The sequence below is a fragment of the Nestor notabilis genome, unplaced genomic scaffold (assembly GCF_000696875.1).
Source record: "Nestor notabilis isolate BGI_N333 unplaced genomic scaffold, ASM69687v1 scaffold19176, whole genome shotgun sequence".
In the NCBI taxonomy this organism is placed as follows: Eukaryota; Metazoa; Chordata; class Aves; order Psittaciformes; family Psittacidae; genus Nestor; species Nestor notabilis.
The window spans coordinates 25842-40632 of NW_009932632.1; the positions used below are offsets into that span (position 1 = coordinate 25842).

The 14791-nt window shown below is 53.5% G+C and overlaps 2 protein-coding genes across 2 annotated transcripts; one reads left to right on the plus strand and one right to left on the minus strand.

Annotated features, from left to right (window-relative positions):
- Positions 1-738: 738 nt before the first annotated feature.
- Positions 739-4443, minus strand: LOC104407270 (synaptotagmin-2-like). The gene is made up of 9 exons (XM_010016505.1): positions 4335-4443; positions 3471-3503; positions 2948-3105; positions 2706-2801; positions 2298-2465; positions 1915-2082; positions 1603-1720; positions 1063-1196; positions 739-972 (listed from the first exon to the last, which is right to left on the minus strand). Exons 1-9 carry the CDS (start codon positions 4441-4443, stop codon positions 739-741), a joined length of 1218 nt encoding a protein of 405 aa, XP_010014807.1.
- A 4788-nt stretch (positions 4444-9231) lies between these two features.
- LOC104407269 (cytosolic 5'-nucleotidase 1A-like) lies at positions 9232-13417 on the plus strand. Its single transcript, XM_010016504.1, has 6 exons — positions 9232-9285; positions 9965-10132; positions 10500-10629; positions 11180-11302; positions 12380-12558; positions 13115-13417. Exons 1-6 carry the CDS (start codon positions 9241-9243, stop codon positions 13415-13417), a joined length of 948 nt encoding a protein of 315 aa, XP_010014806.1. The 5' UTR covers positions 9232-9240.
- The last annotated feature ends 1374 nt before the right edge of the window (positions 13418-14791 follow it).

Below are 14791 nucleotides of genomic sequence, written 5' to 3' on the forward strand. Positions count from 1 at the left end.
CCACGTAGGGTGGATGGAGCTGACACTGTGCATCCTCATCTGCATGGTCCATGATGATGCTTGCTCATGAAGCCCATACCGAGTCACACCCTGGGGTGCACAAGTTAGCACGCGCTAAAAATGGACGAAGAGTGAGGCCATGTGGACAAACAGTGGCTGACTTTGCTGTCTCATTTAGCCTCTAGGCAGGACACAGAGCACGCCTATTTTACGCAGAGGTGTTAAAGAACTAGTCCTGTATCTCCAACACGCTTCTTTATCAGCCTGTCCTCCTTCTCTCCTCTTAGCCTCTTAGGTTACTTCGAGATCTTGGTCTTGTTTAAAAACCTTCACAGGATGCATAAAGCCTTCCCAAAAACTCAAGCCAAGTTACTCACAACCAAAGAAACTGCCCACCACAGGCTGCTGGCATATTAATCCTCCACTTGAAAAATATCAGTGGACTCTGATTTTGCATTTTCTTGAAGCTCTGTGTATTTGTCCCCCTGGCCAGTTGAGCCAGCTCCTGCACCCACAGTGTCCCTTCTAGTATCCTCTGCTCCACTTCAGCCTTGCCCTCGGTGCCAAGCCCTGCTCCAGGCATCAGCAGCAAGATCATCTGTTGGCCAAAAAAAGCCTCCAGTCCCCTCCTTGCTGACACTGAGCAGTGGACAACACATCTAGATGTTGCTGAACAGAAGCCCATCACCTGCCTGCAAGTCCTGCATCCTCTTCCCCGGGTGGAGGAGGAGACCCCCACTATCTGGAGGGCAGGGGCAGCTTGAGGTGGGACTTCAGCCCCAGGGCTTTGTCAACCACATCGGGGGGCTGCAGGCTGTGCCACTGGGCGAGGGGTCGGCGGGGGTTGGACAGCATGTCAGACCAGTGCCGCAGCTGGTTGCCTGTGGCTCGGCAGCCCAGGAAGAGCTTGCCGATGGGCTCGTTCTTGGTCACTTTGTCATGATCCCAGATGGAGATGACCACATCCACGTTCTAGAGGGTAGACACAAGAAAGAGGGTCAGTGGGAGGGGTCTCACCACAATGGGGACCCGCTCAGGACTGAGAGCAGTAGGGAAACCTACCTGGATCTGATTGAAAGGCACCTTAAAAACAAACATCTCATTGAAGTAAGGGCTTAAGGTGTTTTTCTTCACACTAGTTGTCTTCTTTTTCCATTTCTTCCTGTTCAGGATGAGATGCACCTTCACAAAAGGGTCTGAGGGGAGAGAGGACACAGCTGGCACAAGTGACAGTTTTTGACTGAGGAGCTCGGCCACAAAACAACTGCCTTGGGCTATTCCCAGACAGAGCATGGCGTCCCACTTGTCACTCCTCATGCTGAGCATCCACCCCTCTTTCCCATACCAGCCACCCCAGAGCTCATTTCCTCCTGCCACAAGCTCCCCATACCATCCAGCCATGACATCTCCTCCTGGCAGATACCTCCAGCTCTGCCCAAAGCTGGTGTATCCAAGCTGGGCAATGTTGGGAGCCAGCCAAGAGCTGGTCATAGTGGTGGCAGCAGGAAGCAGGTCTTGGCACCAAAAGCTTTTAAGGCTTTGCAGCTCTTGGTGCCAGCATTAAGGAGTAGGGAGATCTGAGCATGAGCAGTCCCTGCTGACCTGAGAGCCCATGAGAATCCATACGCTTCAGCTTCTTGGCTTCCAGGATGAGCACCGTCAGCTTGCCAGTGCTGGGGACATAGCGCAGTGAGAAGCAGATCTCACCCAGCTGTTCTTCCTGTTGGAGAGATGCCAGCAATAAGCACCCAGCAGAGAGCCAGTTCACCTGAGGCTGGAGCACAAGGCTGGCCCCGGGTTTCCTGGGTCTTCCCCTCCCTCATGTTTGCCCTTAAGAGCCTGCTTCTCAGGGTGGTAGCAAGAGAAGCAACAGTGCATCCCTCCCTGCAGAGTTTCCCATCCGCCAGGACCAACCTCCACTTTACTGGCTGCCCCCAGGTCACTCCACTGCTCAATGACGTGCTGCAGGCTGATGCTGGCCAGGGGCAGCCGGACCTCACCAATGATGTCATGCTTGGTAAAGCGGTTGAAGTCATAGATCTGCATCACCAGCGTGGATTCAGGCATCTCTGCCTGGGGTACCTGAGGGGAAGACCCGAAAGCCTGGACTCATTCCTTGGTGGCAGCCCTGCCCCATGGGACAAAGCAGCAGATGCAATAAAAAGTCTTTCTCTCTGGTGCTTCCACATCTTGATTGTGAAGGCAACTCCCTGCCTGGAGAGGTTTTTGCCCAGGGAGCAGTGCCCACAAAACACTCTTGATGGGACTAAAAAACATGATCAGCTGCAGCTTCCTACCTGGAAAATGAAGCTCTCATTGAAGACAGGGTTCAGGGTCTTGCGGTAAACCTTGGTCTCATACCTCTTCTTCATATCGGACGTTAGGTACACAATCACGTATGGATCGGATGTGCCTCCACTGTCCATGGCCTTCAGCTCAGCTGCCTGCTTCACACCAACCTTCAGCTTAAAAGGAGTGATGCACAAGGTCACTGGGTGGAGGAGGATGGGGCCAGATGACTGGGGGCTTGGTGGAAAGCAACTGAATGTAGAAGGGAGGATGCCTACATGCCACGCAGGTGTGAGAGACAGCAGGCTGCAGGTAGCGGAAGGGGTGCAAAAGGGTAGAGTGCACCTCAGTAGGCAGCAAAGAGGGACCATGCAAGAATAAAGCATTTTCACTGCCATGGCCATGAGCATCCCCACCTCCTGCGCACGGAAGTTGTACTCCAGGGAGTACTGCAGCTTTCCTCGCCCTGTCTGCTCCACGACCTGCTCCAGGTCCTCCATCTCGGGCTGGACCTGTGGCAGAAAGCAGGACTACCCTCAAGATGTGCTCAGCCACATCCTTGGCCATGCCATGCTTCCACCACCCCCAGGACCAGGCAGTATGGCAGCAAACCCCTCAGGAAGGAGGGAGGTGGGGAAGAGGGGAAAGCAGGACACACAAGGCTGGCCATGGTGGAGCTGCTGACAGCATGCAAGCTGACTCTCTCCTTCTTCTTGGGCTTCTTCTTGCCACAGCAGCACTTGATGATGCAGATCAGGAACAGGAGGAGGAGAATGGCCACTGCCACAGCCACAGCGATGAGTGCCCATTTGGGTACTGGTGTGACATTTGGGGAGCAGAGATGGACAGAAGAGTTAAAACCAAGCAAAAACATATAAAGTGCATTTAAACCCCTTCCTGGTGCCGCAGTATTAAGGAGTTGTGCTTTCAAAACTGCCCCTATAAACCTGGACAGGCCCCATGCAGGGAGGCTGTGGTTGGAGACCATTCCCCAGATGGGCATCAAGGATGCCCTGCACTTCTATAGCAGTGCAGTACCACTCTGCAGCAGCCCCACCCTGATGGACCCCACTGGAAAAAGAGATTTGGAGGGAGGAAGAAGTGGTTACACAGCCTCAGAGCCCAGGAGCCCCACCAGATAACACTGCCTGAGAGAGCAGGGCAAGCGCCACCATACTCACATGGGATCCAGCTAAGCCGGCCACCCCAGAAGCCTGGATGGATAGTAGTGGTGGTGGTCTCCAGCTAGGCCGGCCCCCCCAGAAGCCGGGATGGATAGTAGTGGTGGTGGGCGCCGGGAGCCTGCCGGTGAGTGGGGAGGCTGTTGCTCTGCCTTTGCTGGCTGCCAGTGCCATGGCTAAGCTGGGGTGACCTGGGGACACAAGCAAAATTAACAGGGTGGGGAATTCCTTTCCAGTAGCATGTGCGCTACCAGTGGCCCAGAGCATTAATGAGAGCAAACACAATTAAAACATAGAGGCCAGCATTTAGGGCTTGGCCACTTTGGCAATGAGGTGTGAAATGGAGCCAGAGGGAGCCATGGGCAGGGAGGGCTCTGGGCCAGATGGCCCCTCACCTACAGCCTTATTTAAATCCTTGTAAACCTGCCTTCAGAAAGGACAGGGAGTAGGCAACTGGATAAGGGAGTTTCATTTGGTCTTGAGAAGAGGGATTATCAAGCCATAGGCGAAAAAAACAAGAGCTGTTTGGAGCTGGCTTCTCGCTGGCCAGGCCGGTGAAGGGTTTGCTCAGCCCCACCATTAGCTAACACCCTTTCTCCACTATTTCCCACCCTCTTGCAGGGCTGAGGAATGAGAGGATTTGCTCCTGGGCTTGCCTTCACTGCAGGTGACAGTGGTGCCACCAGGCTGGGGTCATGACGGCTGGAAAACTGCGTAAGCTCAACCTGTGCACATGGCAACACTGACGCAGCTTAAGGGGAGGATTCAAATTTAAAGCAGAGTGGTTTTCCACTACTGCTCTCCCCACAGCAAGGCTCTTACTCTAGCATGAACACTTCCTCATAGCCAACACTTCCTTCTTGCCTCCTTTCAGGTGAGGAGCGGCAGCAGGAGAGGTGTGCCAGGAGCCCAGCTGAGCAGCCAGCATGTCTGCAGCTATCATGGCAGTGGTGGCACCTGGTCCAAGTGCCATGACTGAGGCTGGCAGGTATGTGCCTATTTGCCTTGGCTGCCCCAGCTGCCTGCCCTCTGTCCCTGTGGGCCCCTGCGCAAGCAGCCAACACCATCTTGTTCTGCCTGCGTTCTGCCCACCCCACGGGGCCATGGCTCCTTGCAGAGGGATCATCCTGGGAAGAAACCATGTCTGCACTTCCCTCCACTGAGTCCATGAAACCAGCCAGAGCCTTTAATTTTCCAACAGTGGGCTCTGCCACATGTGGCCGTAGGGCTGCAGAGACATGAGAATTGCTGTCATCCCTGCGGCATCGTGACTGGGGCAATGAGGTGCATGCTAAATGACTTGCCCAGGGCCACCTAAGAAGTCTGTGCCATTGGGCACCGAAGCTCTACTTGCAGCCTCAGCACCAGCAGCTTTAATGATTGGTTTCTCCTGTCTCTGCGTGCGGAAAGTGGTGGCTGGTGACGTGCCTGTGGTATTTAGGAGGTGCCAGGCTATGGCTTCAGGCTGTGGAGGTGGGTGGACACAACAGCCCAGGCAAGCAGGCACCCACCCAGCACAGAATTAGGTGTCTCAGCACATTCTCCCTGCCAGGCCCCCCATGGGCTGTGTCATATTGGTGCAACACTGGCCCTGATTTAAAAACAGCACATCCCAGCCCCGTGGTGTGACATGAGCCACTGTTTTGGGGACAATGGGGATGGACCTGCTGTGGACCAGGAGAGGCAGTCCAGTCTCAGTGGGCCTTACAGGGAGCACCGAGCATCCCTGGAAAAGGGGCTGGGGGAGCCCTGCTTCTCACTCCCATACTGTCCTGGCCAGGCTCCCGAGAAAACAGACTTACCAACGAGTATCCTTCCCAGCTCAGACTCCCTTCCCTGTCGCACAGACTCTGGGCACAGCCACTGCGTGTGGCAGGGGCATGCTGCGGATGAGATGGGACCCCACCGGGTGCAGATCAGAGGGTGCAGTGAGGATGGTGGCTGCACAGCACAGACGAAACTGGAAAGTCTGCTTTGACAGCCCAGGAACCGGGCGGCCCCAGCAGCGCCTTCGGCCCCACCTCACTGCTGACCCAAGCGCTGCTCACGCAGGGGAAAAGCCAGAGGGGAACTCCCTGACAGACCAGGAAGCAAAAGCTGCCCTCCTGCCTGTAAGAAGCCTGTGGGCATTGCTGACCGGCTCTGTGCCACAACAAATTGGCTTCTCTAAGTTATCCCTACAGCAATGCTGGGCTGGACCACGTGGCTGCAGACACTTAGTACAAGGGGACAGATTCCTGCAAGAGGATGAATGCCATGCTGCATCCATCCCTGGTGAGCTCTGCACTTGGGGAGCCCAGTTCATTGGCCCACAGGGGCACACAGTGGTTTAATGCACCATGCAAGGACCTGTGAAATGTGTGTGGCAGCAGGGATGAACAGGGATGCTCTGCTCCAACACAGAGAAACAGAGAATGGGGATACTGCTTGGGTGGCTCCATCCCCCAGCACCAACGGGAGAAGTGCCAGGCACATGGCCAGGAGTGACTTCACTAGCATCCCTGTCGTGTTAAATTTATGCTTGCACACTTCTTCCCTTGCTGCCAGTTCAGCAAAGTCAGCCCAAAACCCACATTCTTACCACAGAAATTTGGGGTGGTGCTGTAAGCAGGGAGAGATACCGCTGGTGCCTGATGGCTGACAGAGACATGGGGGTAGAGGCTCCAGAAACCAGACCTGTCCCAGCTCTGCCTGGCCACCCTGGCTCACCAGTCCTGCCAGATTTTCACATGATCACCAAGGCATTGCCACAGCAGGAGTCTGGAGACGGCAGAAGTGCTGAGGCTTCCCCTCAGCCACCCAAGACACAGTTCTGCTCGCACGTGCCCTCCACTCCTGCTGTTCAGAGAAGCATCATCTTCAGGAGCAGGAGATGCTACGGGAATGCTGCAGCAAAGCTCTGCAGGGGGACATAGATGTCAAAACACTTTCTGCTCTAATCTGGCAGTCCCAGAGAACACATGGGAGAAATGCATAAGGGAAGCAGGGGAAAAGGGAAGATGCCCAGTAAAATTACTTGGGGAAAAGGAGTTTGCATATACATGCCACAAGCTGAGCATTATCAGCAGTCTTTCCAGCAGGCTGTTTGCTAGAAAGAAGCATCTTGGTGAAGTCAAGCTGCACAGGACCCTGACTGCAGCTCACACTTTGGTAATGCTAGTGATAACTTGGGGCTATACAGGGAGATGGCTGCTTGGCCCTAATGCAGGTGAGTTTGGTCTCCTTGTAGGGACCCAGGCTGGGAAGGCTGCTGCTATGGGTCATCTTCCAGCAGCAGGGCGGGGACATGCCCCAGCTGGGCAAGGGAAAAGCTGCAGGATGGCAGCATCTCCTCTGTGCAGCCCCCATTCCTCTGCCCCAAATCTCACTCGTGGGCAGAAAGGGGATGCTGAAATACTTCAGCATCATGAGCCTCACAGGACTGGATGCTCCACAGCCCACCTGGAAAAGCAAGATCCCAGCCCAAAAATCACCCCTGCAGAAAGCAGTGTTTAAGAGGCAGCTTTCAGAAAAGAAGGGAAAAGGACATAAAACATTACAGTAAAATTGTGTATGTAGTGAGCCCCCGCTGACCCTGCCATGCTCTGCACCAGCCTTTCTCCCTAGCCCAGCTCCCTACATCTGCCTGTATACACTGCAAGCCGTTCTTCAACACGTACCCCTGTATTTCCAGTCAAAACCACAACCATTACGTGTTCAAGGGGAAAATAAGAGGTCTGAAGGCACGCTATAAATACCTCCCTACAGAAACAGACAGCGCTGCAGTGCTTGTGGGCAGCGAGTGCCGACTGAGCTCAAGCTCCAAGGGAGCCCAAAAAGTAGGACCAGGGCTGCCAGCACGGCTCTGTCTCTGGCCATGGCCACGGAGAAACCTGAGCTGCCTTGAGCCTCTTGTGCAGTGCCGTCTGGGAAATGCAGTCTGGCCCTGCTGCCTACAAATCCCAGCACAGCGGGGAGCGGAGCTGCATCCCAGCCCAGTGCCGCCCCGCTTCCTGTCAGCACCGGGAGGGGGAAATATAAACAGCAGCGTCTTGGGCAGAGCTGGGATGCTGCCACTGGACAGGCTGCGCCGGGGAGCAGCGGCAGCGCTCACGGTGAGTGTGTGCTTTCCTCTCTGACAAAATCCTGGCTGCGTGCGGTGGGGTGCTGTCTGCTCCGTGCTGCGCAGCTCTAGGGTGAGCTGCGGCGCCAGCGAGCACCCACCCGAAATGCTTTTCTGTGTGCCTGGCACCGCGTACATGGGAGTTGCTCGCAACGGAAATGTGTGCATATATGCATATCTGTGTGCAAACAATACTGTAGTTATTAGCGACAAGTAGGTGGAATGGAGAAGTCGGGTTTGGTTTGCAGTACTTGGAAGAACAGGGCAGAAATGAGAGGTGGTATTCTCTCTCCGGGAACGGCTGCTCAGCTCCACTGCCTCCTCTCCTTTAATTTTCACTTTCGGAAAAGTATTTGGGTGAAATTCTGTCAGAGGACAGTTTCTCCCACCCTCTTTATCACCCTCTGCCCTGCTCTCTGGGAGACCTCTTCCCAGCATGAGGTACAGGTGGAGGAAGCAGAGGGATGCTCAGCATCTCCTGGCTTTCCAGAGACCCCCTGGCTGGGGGAGTAGCCCTGCCAGCACAGCTTTCCACTCTAGGGGCAGTCATGGGGTGCACATGGTAAGACTGGTTCTTAGGGCTCATATCAGCCAAGCGTGTTACCTACCAGCCCAGGCGACACTTTGCAGTCCCTGAATAATAAAAATTAATTAAAGAAAATTGGGCAGAATTAAAGGTCTCTCTGGACAGCCTAACTTGCCCTTTACACTGGCTTTGGTTTATGCTTGCACAGCCCCCCAACCTAGTAATCATGTGGGACATGAACTGGTAAATGCGTTTTTAACCCCATTGCCATCCCCAGCACATCAGTGTAGAACAGTCTTTGGTGCCTTTGCTCCACAGAGAAACTCCGCAGTGTATTTGTAGGAGCCACTGGATGGAAATAACTGCCATGGGATCCCATTTCATGGGAATGGGAACAGTTCCCATCCCACAGGCTGAATCCTAAGTCTACTTTTAACACTGACTAGTGCATATAAGTGAAATGTAGGGCATGGTGGTTACAGAAACCACAGGACCTGGGTGTACAATAATAAAAGGGGTTTATGATTCAGCTGCTAGGCACAGGCAGACCATGTAACCACCACAAGCCTTTCATCTGCCAGACATGGGTTAACACAGCCTTCACCGAGGCCTTCAGTGTAGGCTAGCTGGCTCACAGGGCTGTGGAGGAGCAGACCAGCCACATTGAGGGGGGGTCCCATACTGCACCCAAGCCCTCACCATACCTCTCTACTTAGACCTTTTACAGCTGCACACACAGTGAACTTGCGTATTTGTGGATACAGATTCACCATTCAAGCAAAAGTAGCAAGAAGGATGTGAACTAGAAGCCTATCCATAAAATCTGACCTATTTTGGCTTTTAAAACCAGACTTATTTTGCTGGGAAAAGAGCTCCTCAACTGCCTTCAGCAGTTCCCCCAGAGGAAAATACTCGGGGGTGGGAGCTGGAATCTGTGGTTGAAAAGCCACTTTTCCATCATATTTAATTTGAACTATTAGACCAGGTTTTCCCAGAGCAGAGCTGTTGTCCGCATAAGCAGGTTTATTTGGGCTGCTCCAGTTGGCAAGTAGGATGTCCCCTATCTCACTCTCCCTCCCTCTAGATTTGCTATATTATATCAGTTTAATTGCATATTTTATCTTTAAGGCTGAAAGTCGAAGATGGCAGAGCCTGAAAGCACAGTCATAAACACCGATGTGAAACAGGTAAAAGGCTGTTCATTACAAAACACATCCTGTATTTCTACAACAAGTTTTGAAATGCCACTGCAGGAGAGGACACACCACAACCCAAAGATGTGGTGGCCTGAATTGCTCGTGCCTAGGTTTCAGAAGTGACTTATTCCAGGGCTGCTGGGCACCTGGTCCCAGTGATGTCCATGTGATTTCCACATGGCAAGAGGTTGCAGGGCTGAACTTCCGGTTGCATGGACAAGACGTTTGCTCACACTTAAATTTTGGAGGATCCAGGGAGAAAGCAGCAACTTTTCTACATATACAGAGGTTTTATTAGACTCTCCAGAAGACACAAATGAAGGGTAAAACCGCCAGTATGCACAAAGACACCTAGCAGTGCCCAGCTCAGCACAAACAGATGACCATGGCTGTACTGTGCCCACAAACAGCAAAGTTATGAAGCAATCCCCTCTGGTGTAAGCTGTCCTCAGAGCATATGGCACTTCCCAGACAGGTTAGGGTTTCACAACTGCCTGCCCCTGGAAGAGGCCTGGTGGCACCTCTTCAAAGGCAGTCTAGCATCAGGAACTGTGATGCCTCCCACATCCAACCCCACGCCCTGGTCAGTGGAGCCCTCTGTAGGCTCACCCTACCTCCACAAGCTCCTTCTTTGCTGTCCCCTAACCAGTCTTTCCCCCATGTCCTGCAGAAAGATCTCAGTGAGGCACTCGTCATTGCAGTGACCACCAGAGCCATCTTCAGCTTGGAGGAAGAGCACAAGCTTTACCTAGAGAAGGGCAAGGAGGAGTACACAAGGCACCAGCAGGCCAACCAGGACAAGCCCCTGCCACCGGGCACAGCTTTTGCCTTCATCCAGGTGAGCCCCCCCCAGCTGGCAAGGAACACATGCAGACACTTACAGGATGGGGAGAAGGCTCACCTTTCCTGGCTTGAGGACTCAACCCCCACCACAGGGTACCTGCCCTGGCCTCTTGGCCTTATTGCAGTGCAATGAGATCTGTACTCCTCACCAGTCCCACATGTCCACCTCCCCCTGGTGGGATATCCTGCTCCCTACTCTCCTGGCAATGGCTTTTGAAGGATGGTTGCTGTCTGGTTCTCCATAACATGCCTGCCTTGCCGTAGCTGACAGATGTAGTAAAACCCACTAACCTTAACTGCAAACGAGTCCTAAGCAAAGCCACTCCAGTCATGCCCCTCCAAACAGCCTCATCTCCTCACAGGCAGTGCAGCTTGTGAACAAGAAGATCCTGGAGAGCAACCCAGCAGAGAAGGACCTCTTTGATATCGTGGTGCTCTCAAACAACAGCCCTGAGAGCGGTGTGCGCATCATCAACAGTGCCAAGCACTATGGTAAGGTGAACCCCATCCTCAGTGGTGCCTGCTTCCCTCCCAGGGAGGCTGCAAAGCAGATGAGGCACCACTGTGGACCGTCAGTGGCAAATGCAGAGCCAGGGAGTACAAGAGGAAGGGGTTATTTTGGAACAAGCCCAATTCCTGCAGCTTGCCCCAGCTGCTGGAACACACTCAGGGTACAGGCTCCTTGGCAGAGCCTGGCTCCCTTCAACCGCATCCTTCACACGAGGGGATCTGGCAGCATTTTGCATAGCCAAGGCATCCTCAGGCAGCTCCTGAAGAAAAAGAGTTCTTAAAAAACCCTAAATCCCAGCATGCTGTCAGGAAGGCTCATTTAAGGTGGGGGGATGAAGGAAATATTTAACCATGCTCTGAAGTTTCATAGGAGCAACAGGGCAAGAAGATGCAGGATGAGCAGGTTCCTCACACAGCACTGGAATGTTAATTGCCCCAAGCTCTGCAGTAAAGCACAGAGTCCTGGGGAAGGGGGATCTGTGAGGAGAATGTTGCCCCATAACAGACTTTGCTTATATCCCCTGACCCAAAGGCCTGGAAATCTCCAAGTTCTGCTTCGTCAGCAATGAAGACTCTACACAGTACCTGAAGTCCCACAGGGTCAAGCTCTTCCTCTCAGCTGACAGGACAGACGTCTGCAATGCTCTCCGGAGAGGTATGTTTTCCCCTTCATCACATGTCACCAAACCCACCACATTTCTCCCAAGCAGCTCAGTACCCAGAGGTAATGCCAGAGCCCATGCTTTCACAGGGGCAAAGGAGTGAATGGCACATTGATTACCTGTCTCATCCTGAACAGTTCAATCTCCCCCTCTGTCGCCACCAGCAGCCTGCAAACACACCAGGGTTTCTTAAGATGCCTTCACAAGTCACCGAGTGCTTTATGCATAATTCTGGCCATAGCTCTGCCATGGGCTAGTCATACCCTGCCTGTCATTTAAGTCTTTCTAACCAAAGATGCTGCCCATGGCTGTTCTCTGAATCAGTGAGAGTGCATTGGCAGTTCCCAGGGCTTCAAGAGTATGCTGTAGAAATTTGCTTTCTTGGTACATGCAGAGTTACCATGTGCTCGGTGATAGATATAAGCACATGCTTGACCTGGATCAGAGGGAGTGCAGTCTCACAGCAGCAGTAATGGGGTCGATCGCCTCCTTATTACTTTGCTTGGGTATAAGCACATCAGCTGGCCAAGGTCCTTCAAGGTCAGGAGAAAGCCATCTGCAACCTGGGCTTCCCTACTCTGAACAGCACATTCCTGAAGCCTCACTGAAGAGAATCATTGCTCTGACAAGTGTCTTTCATCCAGAGGCCTGGATCCAAAGATGAGGGCAGACAGGGAACAGATGTAGGAAGAGACCTGTAATTAAGCCAATTACCCCAATCAAGTGGAGGTGCCAGTCCCTATGACTCACAGCATGGAGTGCTAAATCTGGGCATTAAAGCCAGGTTTGGCAGGGTGATCGAGCATCAGGAGGAGGACTCCTCATGCCTACACAACCACCCATCACCTCTTAGCAGGTCTCAGTATCTCATCAGTCTGTGATCAACAGCGCTTTCTCACTCATCCCTATTAGGGAATAACACAGCCCTAGAAAGGCTGGGCCGACCTCCACAGAAAGCCTTGGAGATCCCGATATTGCAGTGTGGGATGGGGCCATGGCAGATGTCCATGCACGACAGCTGCCCCCAGGAGGGGTGTACCTCCTGACCCCCACCTTGTTCTGTTCCGTAGGCGTCTCGGCAGCGCTCGTCTTTCAGCAGGAGGTGCAGGCCCCCAGCACCCCACTCCGTGTGGTGTTCGATGGGGATGCTGTGCTCTTCTCCAGTGAGACAGACCAGATCTTCCAAGAGCAGGGGCTGGAGGAGGCAGTGCAGTATGAGCAAGCAATGGAGGATGTGCCTATGGGAGAGGTGAGCAAGCCTCCTCAGTTTCATGGGCATCCACAGGCTCTGCACCCACCATGAACATTTTTCCTACTATTGCTTTGTCATGAGCAGCCAAAAAAGAAAAAAAAAAACAAAAACCACCTTACAGGCTCCCTTTGCATTCACCACATCTGGTGTGGGCCTGATCTGGAGTCCCACTGGAGGTGGATCTGGCCTGATGTCTCCTGTAAGTGAGCATCAGCTCCCCAGTATCTAGGGTTGTAGTGACCCTGAACATCACCTTTTGTAGGGTGGGACCTCTTGCTGTGCAAGTCCCTGCAGGACTCAGACCCAGAGGCACTGCTCACTGGGATGTACTTTCCTGGTCACTTTGGGATTAGGATGAGCACAACACCCACCTTCCTCCCAAGTGCCCCAGTGCACGGGACCAGTCCCAGCATTCTGTAATCCTGCACCCTACAGTCATCCTGTGCTCTGCAGGGCCCCGAGAAACCCTGGAGGAGGGACATGTGGCTTGTAAAGGCCAAGTAGGTGTCTCCTTGTTTCTCATCCACTCCTAAGTGTCTTGCTGTGCTTCCAGGGTCCCCTGAAGGCTTTTGCCATGCACCTTGGGAAGATGCGCAAGAAATTCAGCCAGGAAAAATCCCCCATCCGCACCTACCTGGTGACCGCCCGCAGTGGCCGGGACATGGGCATCCGAGCCATCAAGACACTCCGGGAATGGGGTCTGGAAATCGATGAGGCTTTCTTCATGGACGGGGCTCCCAAGGGCCCCATCCTCGCCCAGATCCAGCCTCACATTTTCTTTGATGATGGGCTTCATAACATCCAGGGAGCTCAGAATGTGGGTGTACCTTCTGCCTGGGTCCCCTCCTGCTGCTGATGGGCTGCAGGCCAGCTCTCCTCCCTCCCAGCAACACAGCAGACTAGGCCAGTTGAAGGCAAACTTTCTGGGATGGAGATGGAAGGATTTCCTAACCTGCACCAAGCAAACCTCAGGGAAATGGGGCAAGAGGATTGCATGAGAGCATGGACTACCAGGCAAGACTTGGTGCTTATTTCTGCTTCTCATATGAGGTCCTTGAGGTCTTAGGATAAAGCCAAAAGATGCAATTGCTCCAGGAAAGAAGGATACCTTTACTACCTTTACTGTGACATTGAGAACTACCACCTACTTTTCCTATAGGATCTGGGGACTTTTCTGCAAAGAAATATATGAACCTATTGCCTCACACATGAGCTAAAGGCAGCATAAAACCAAGCACTAAAAACACTAGCTTTGGCTGTGCTCAGTCTCCCAAGATTTATTTCCAGGACCTCTGTCCAAAGGAAGCCTTCAAGACCCCATCTCCCCAGACATGCTCAACTTGGTTTCCTGAAGCAGCTGATGTGCTAGTAAGTTCTTCAGGCAGCTCCAGGCAAACTCAGCAGAGGGAAAAAGACTCCCTAAGCTGTAAAGGACCTACAAACATTTTAGAAATGGGTGACCAAGTTGAAGAAAGCCCAAGATACTCCCCCTTATAAAAAAGTTTATAGTATAAGCCACCTTTCCTTCGGCATGCAGGCTGCTCACTGCGTGTCCTAAGGGACCCAGACCTGCAGGACACTCAGCTTACAGAGCTGCAGGAGATGGGATAAGGCTGCAACGCAACTCAGGTACATCCAGGAGACAGAGCTGCCACGTAGCTCCGATGTCCCACCAGAAGAGGGCACTGGAGTTGGGCTGCCTATAGCACAAGCTATACAGGGCCAGGGCTGCAGCGGCCGAAGCAGAACTAGGGACTGGGCCTGAGCTTAAATGGATCTCCAGGGCCATGGGTGGAGAGGGCACGGGTGGGGGTCTCAGGTGTGGCTGCTCAGGGCAGATGGGGTTCCTGGGCGTGCTTAGGACCCTGCCGGGCACCAAGGCGCTGCCCTCGCGTAGGGATGCCTCTCCTCTGGCAATGCGGATTGTGCTCCTAATAGTCCTAGGGAGCAGGCGGCCCCTCAGGATTCATCGGCAGGTTTCTTTCTCCAATGCTGGATGTGAGCGGTTGCCACTAGAGGCCACTGTGCTGCCTGGGTGCGTGGCACCCCAAATCCCCGTGAGCTCCCCAGAACAGCCTCACATGGCTTTCCTCACATGGAAAAGCACACAGACAGTGCCTCCGGGGTGGCAGCATAATTACGGACAGAGCAGGTAAGAGATGACAATAGCCTAGTTTCTTAAATCTCAGCATTATCACGGGGGGGGGGGGGGGGGGGGGGTTAAGGCGTC

What these genes read in the sequence shown, in the direction of transcription:
- LOC104407270 (XM_010016505.1), bottom strand. Translation starts at nt 4,443, where the DNA reads ATGGCACTTGGACCAGGTGCCACCACTGCCATGATAGCTGCAGACATG. An exon ending in GCTCCACCATGGCCAGCCTT is followed by an intron (nt 2,802 to 2,947) that starts GTGTGTCCTGCT and finishes TTTCTGCCACAG; the next exon opens with GTCCAGCCCGAGATGGAGGA. An exon ending in GGGCAGCCAGTAAAGTGGAG is followed by an intron (nt 1,721 to 1,914) that starts GTTGGTCCTGGC and finishes TCTCTCCAACAG; the next exon opens with GAAGAACAGCTGGGTGAGAT.
- LOC104407269 (XM_010016504.1), top strand. Translation starts at nt 9,241, where the DNA reads ATGGCAGAGCCTGAAAGCACAGTCATAAACACCGATGTGAAACAG. An exon ending in TAAACACCGATGTGAAACAG is followed by an intron (nt 9,286 to 9,964) that starts GTAAAAGGCTGT and finishes CATGTCCTGCAG; the next exon opens with AAAGATCTCAGTGAGGCACT. An exon ending in CAACAGTGCCAAGCACTATG is followed by an intron (nt 10,630 to 11,179) that starts GTAAGGTGAACC and finishes CCTGACCCAAAG; the next exon opens with GCCTGGAAATCTCCAAGTTC.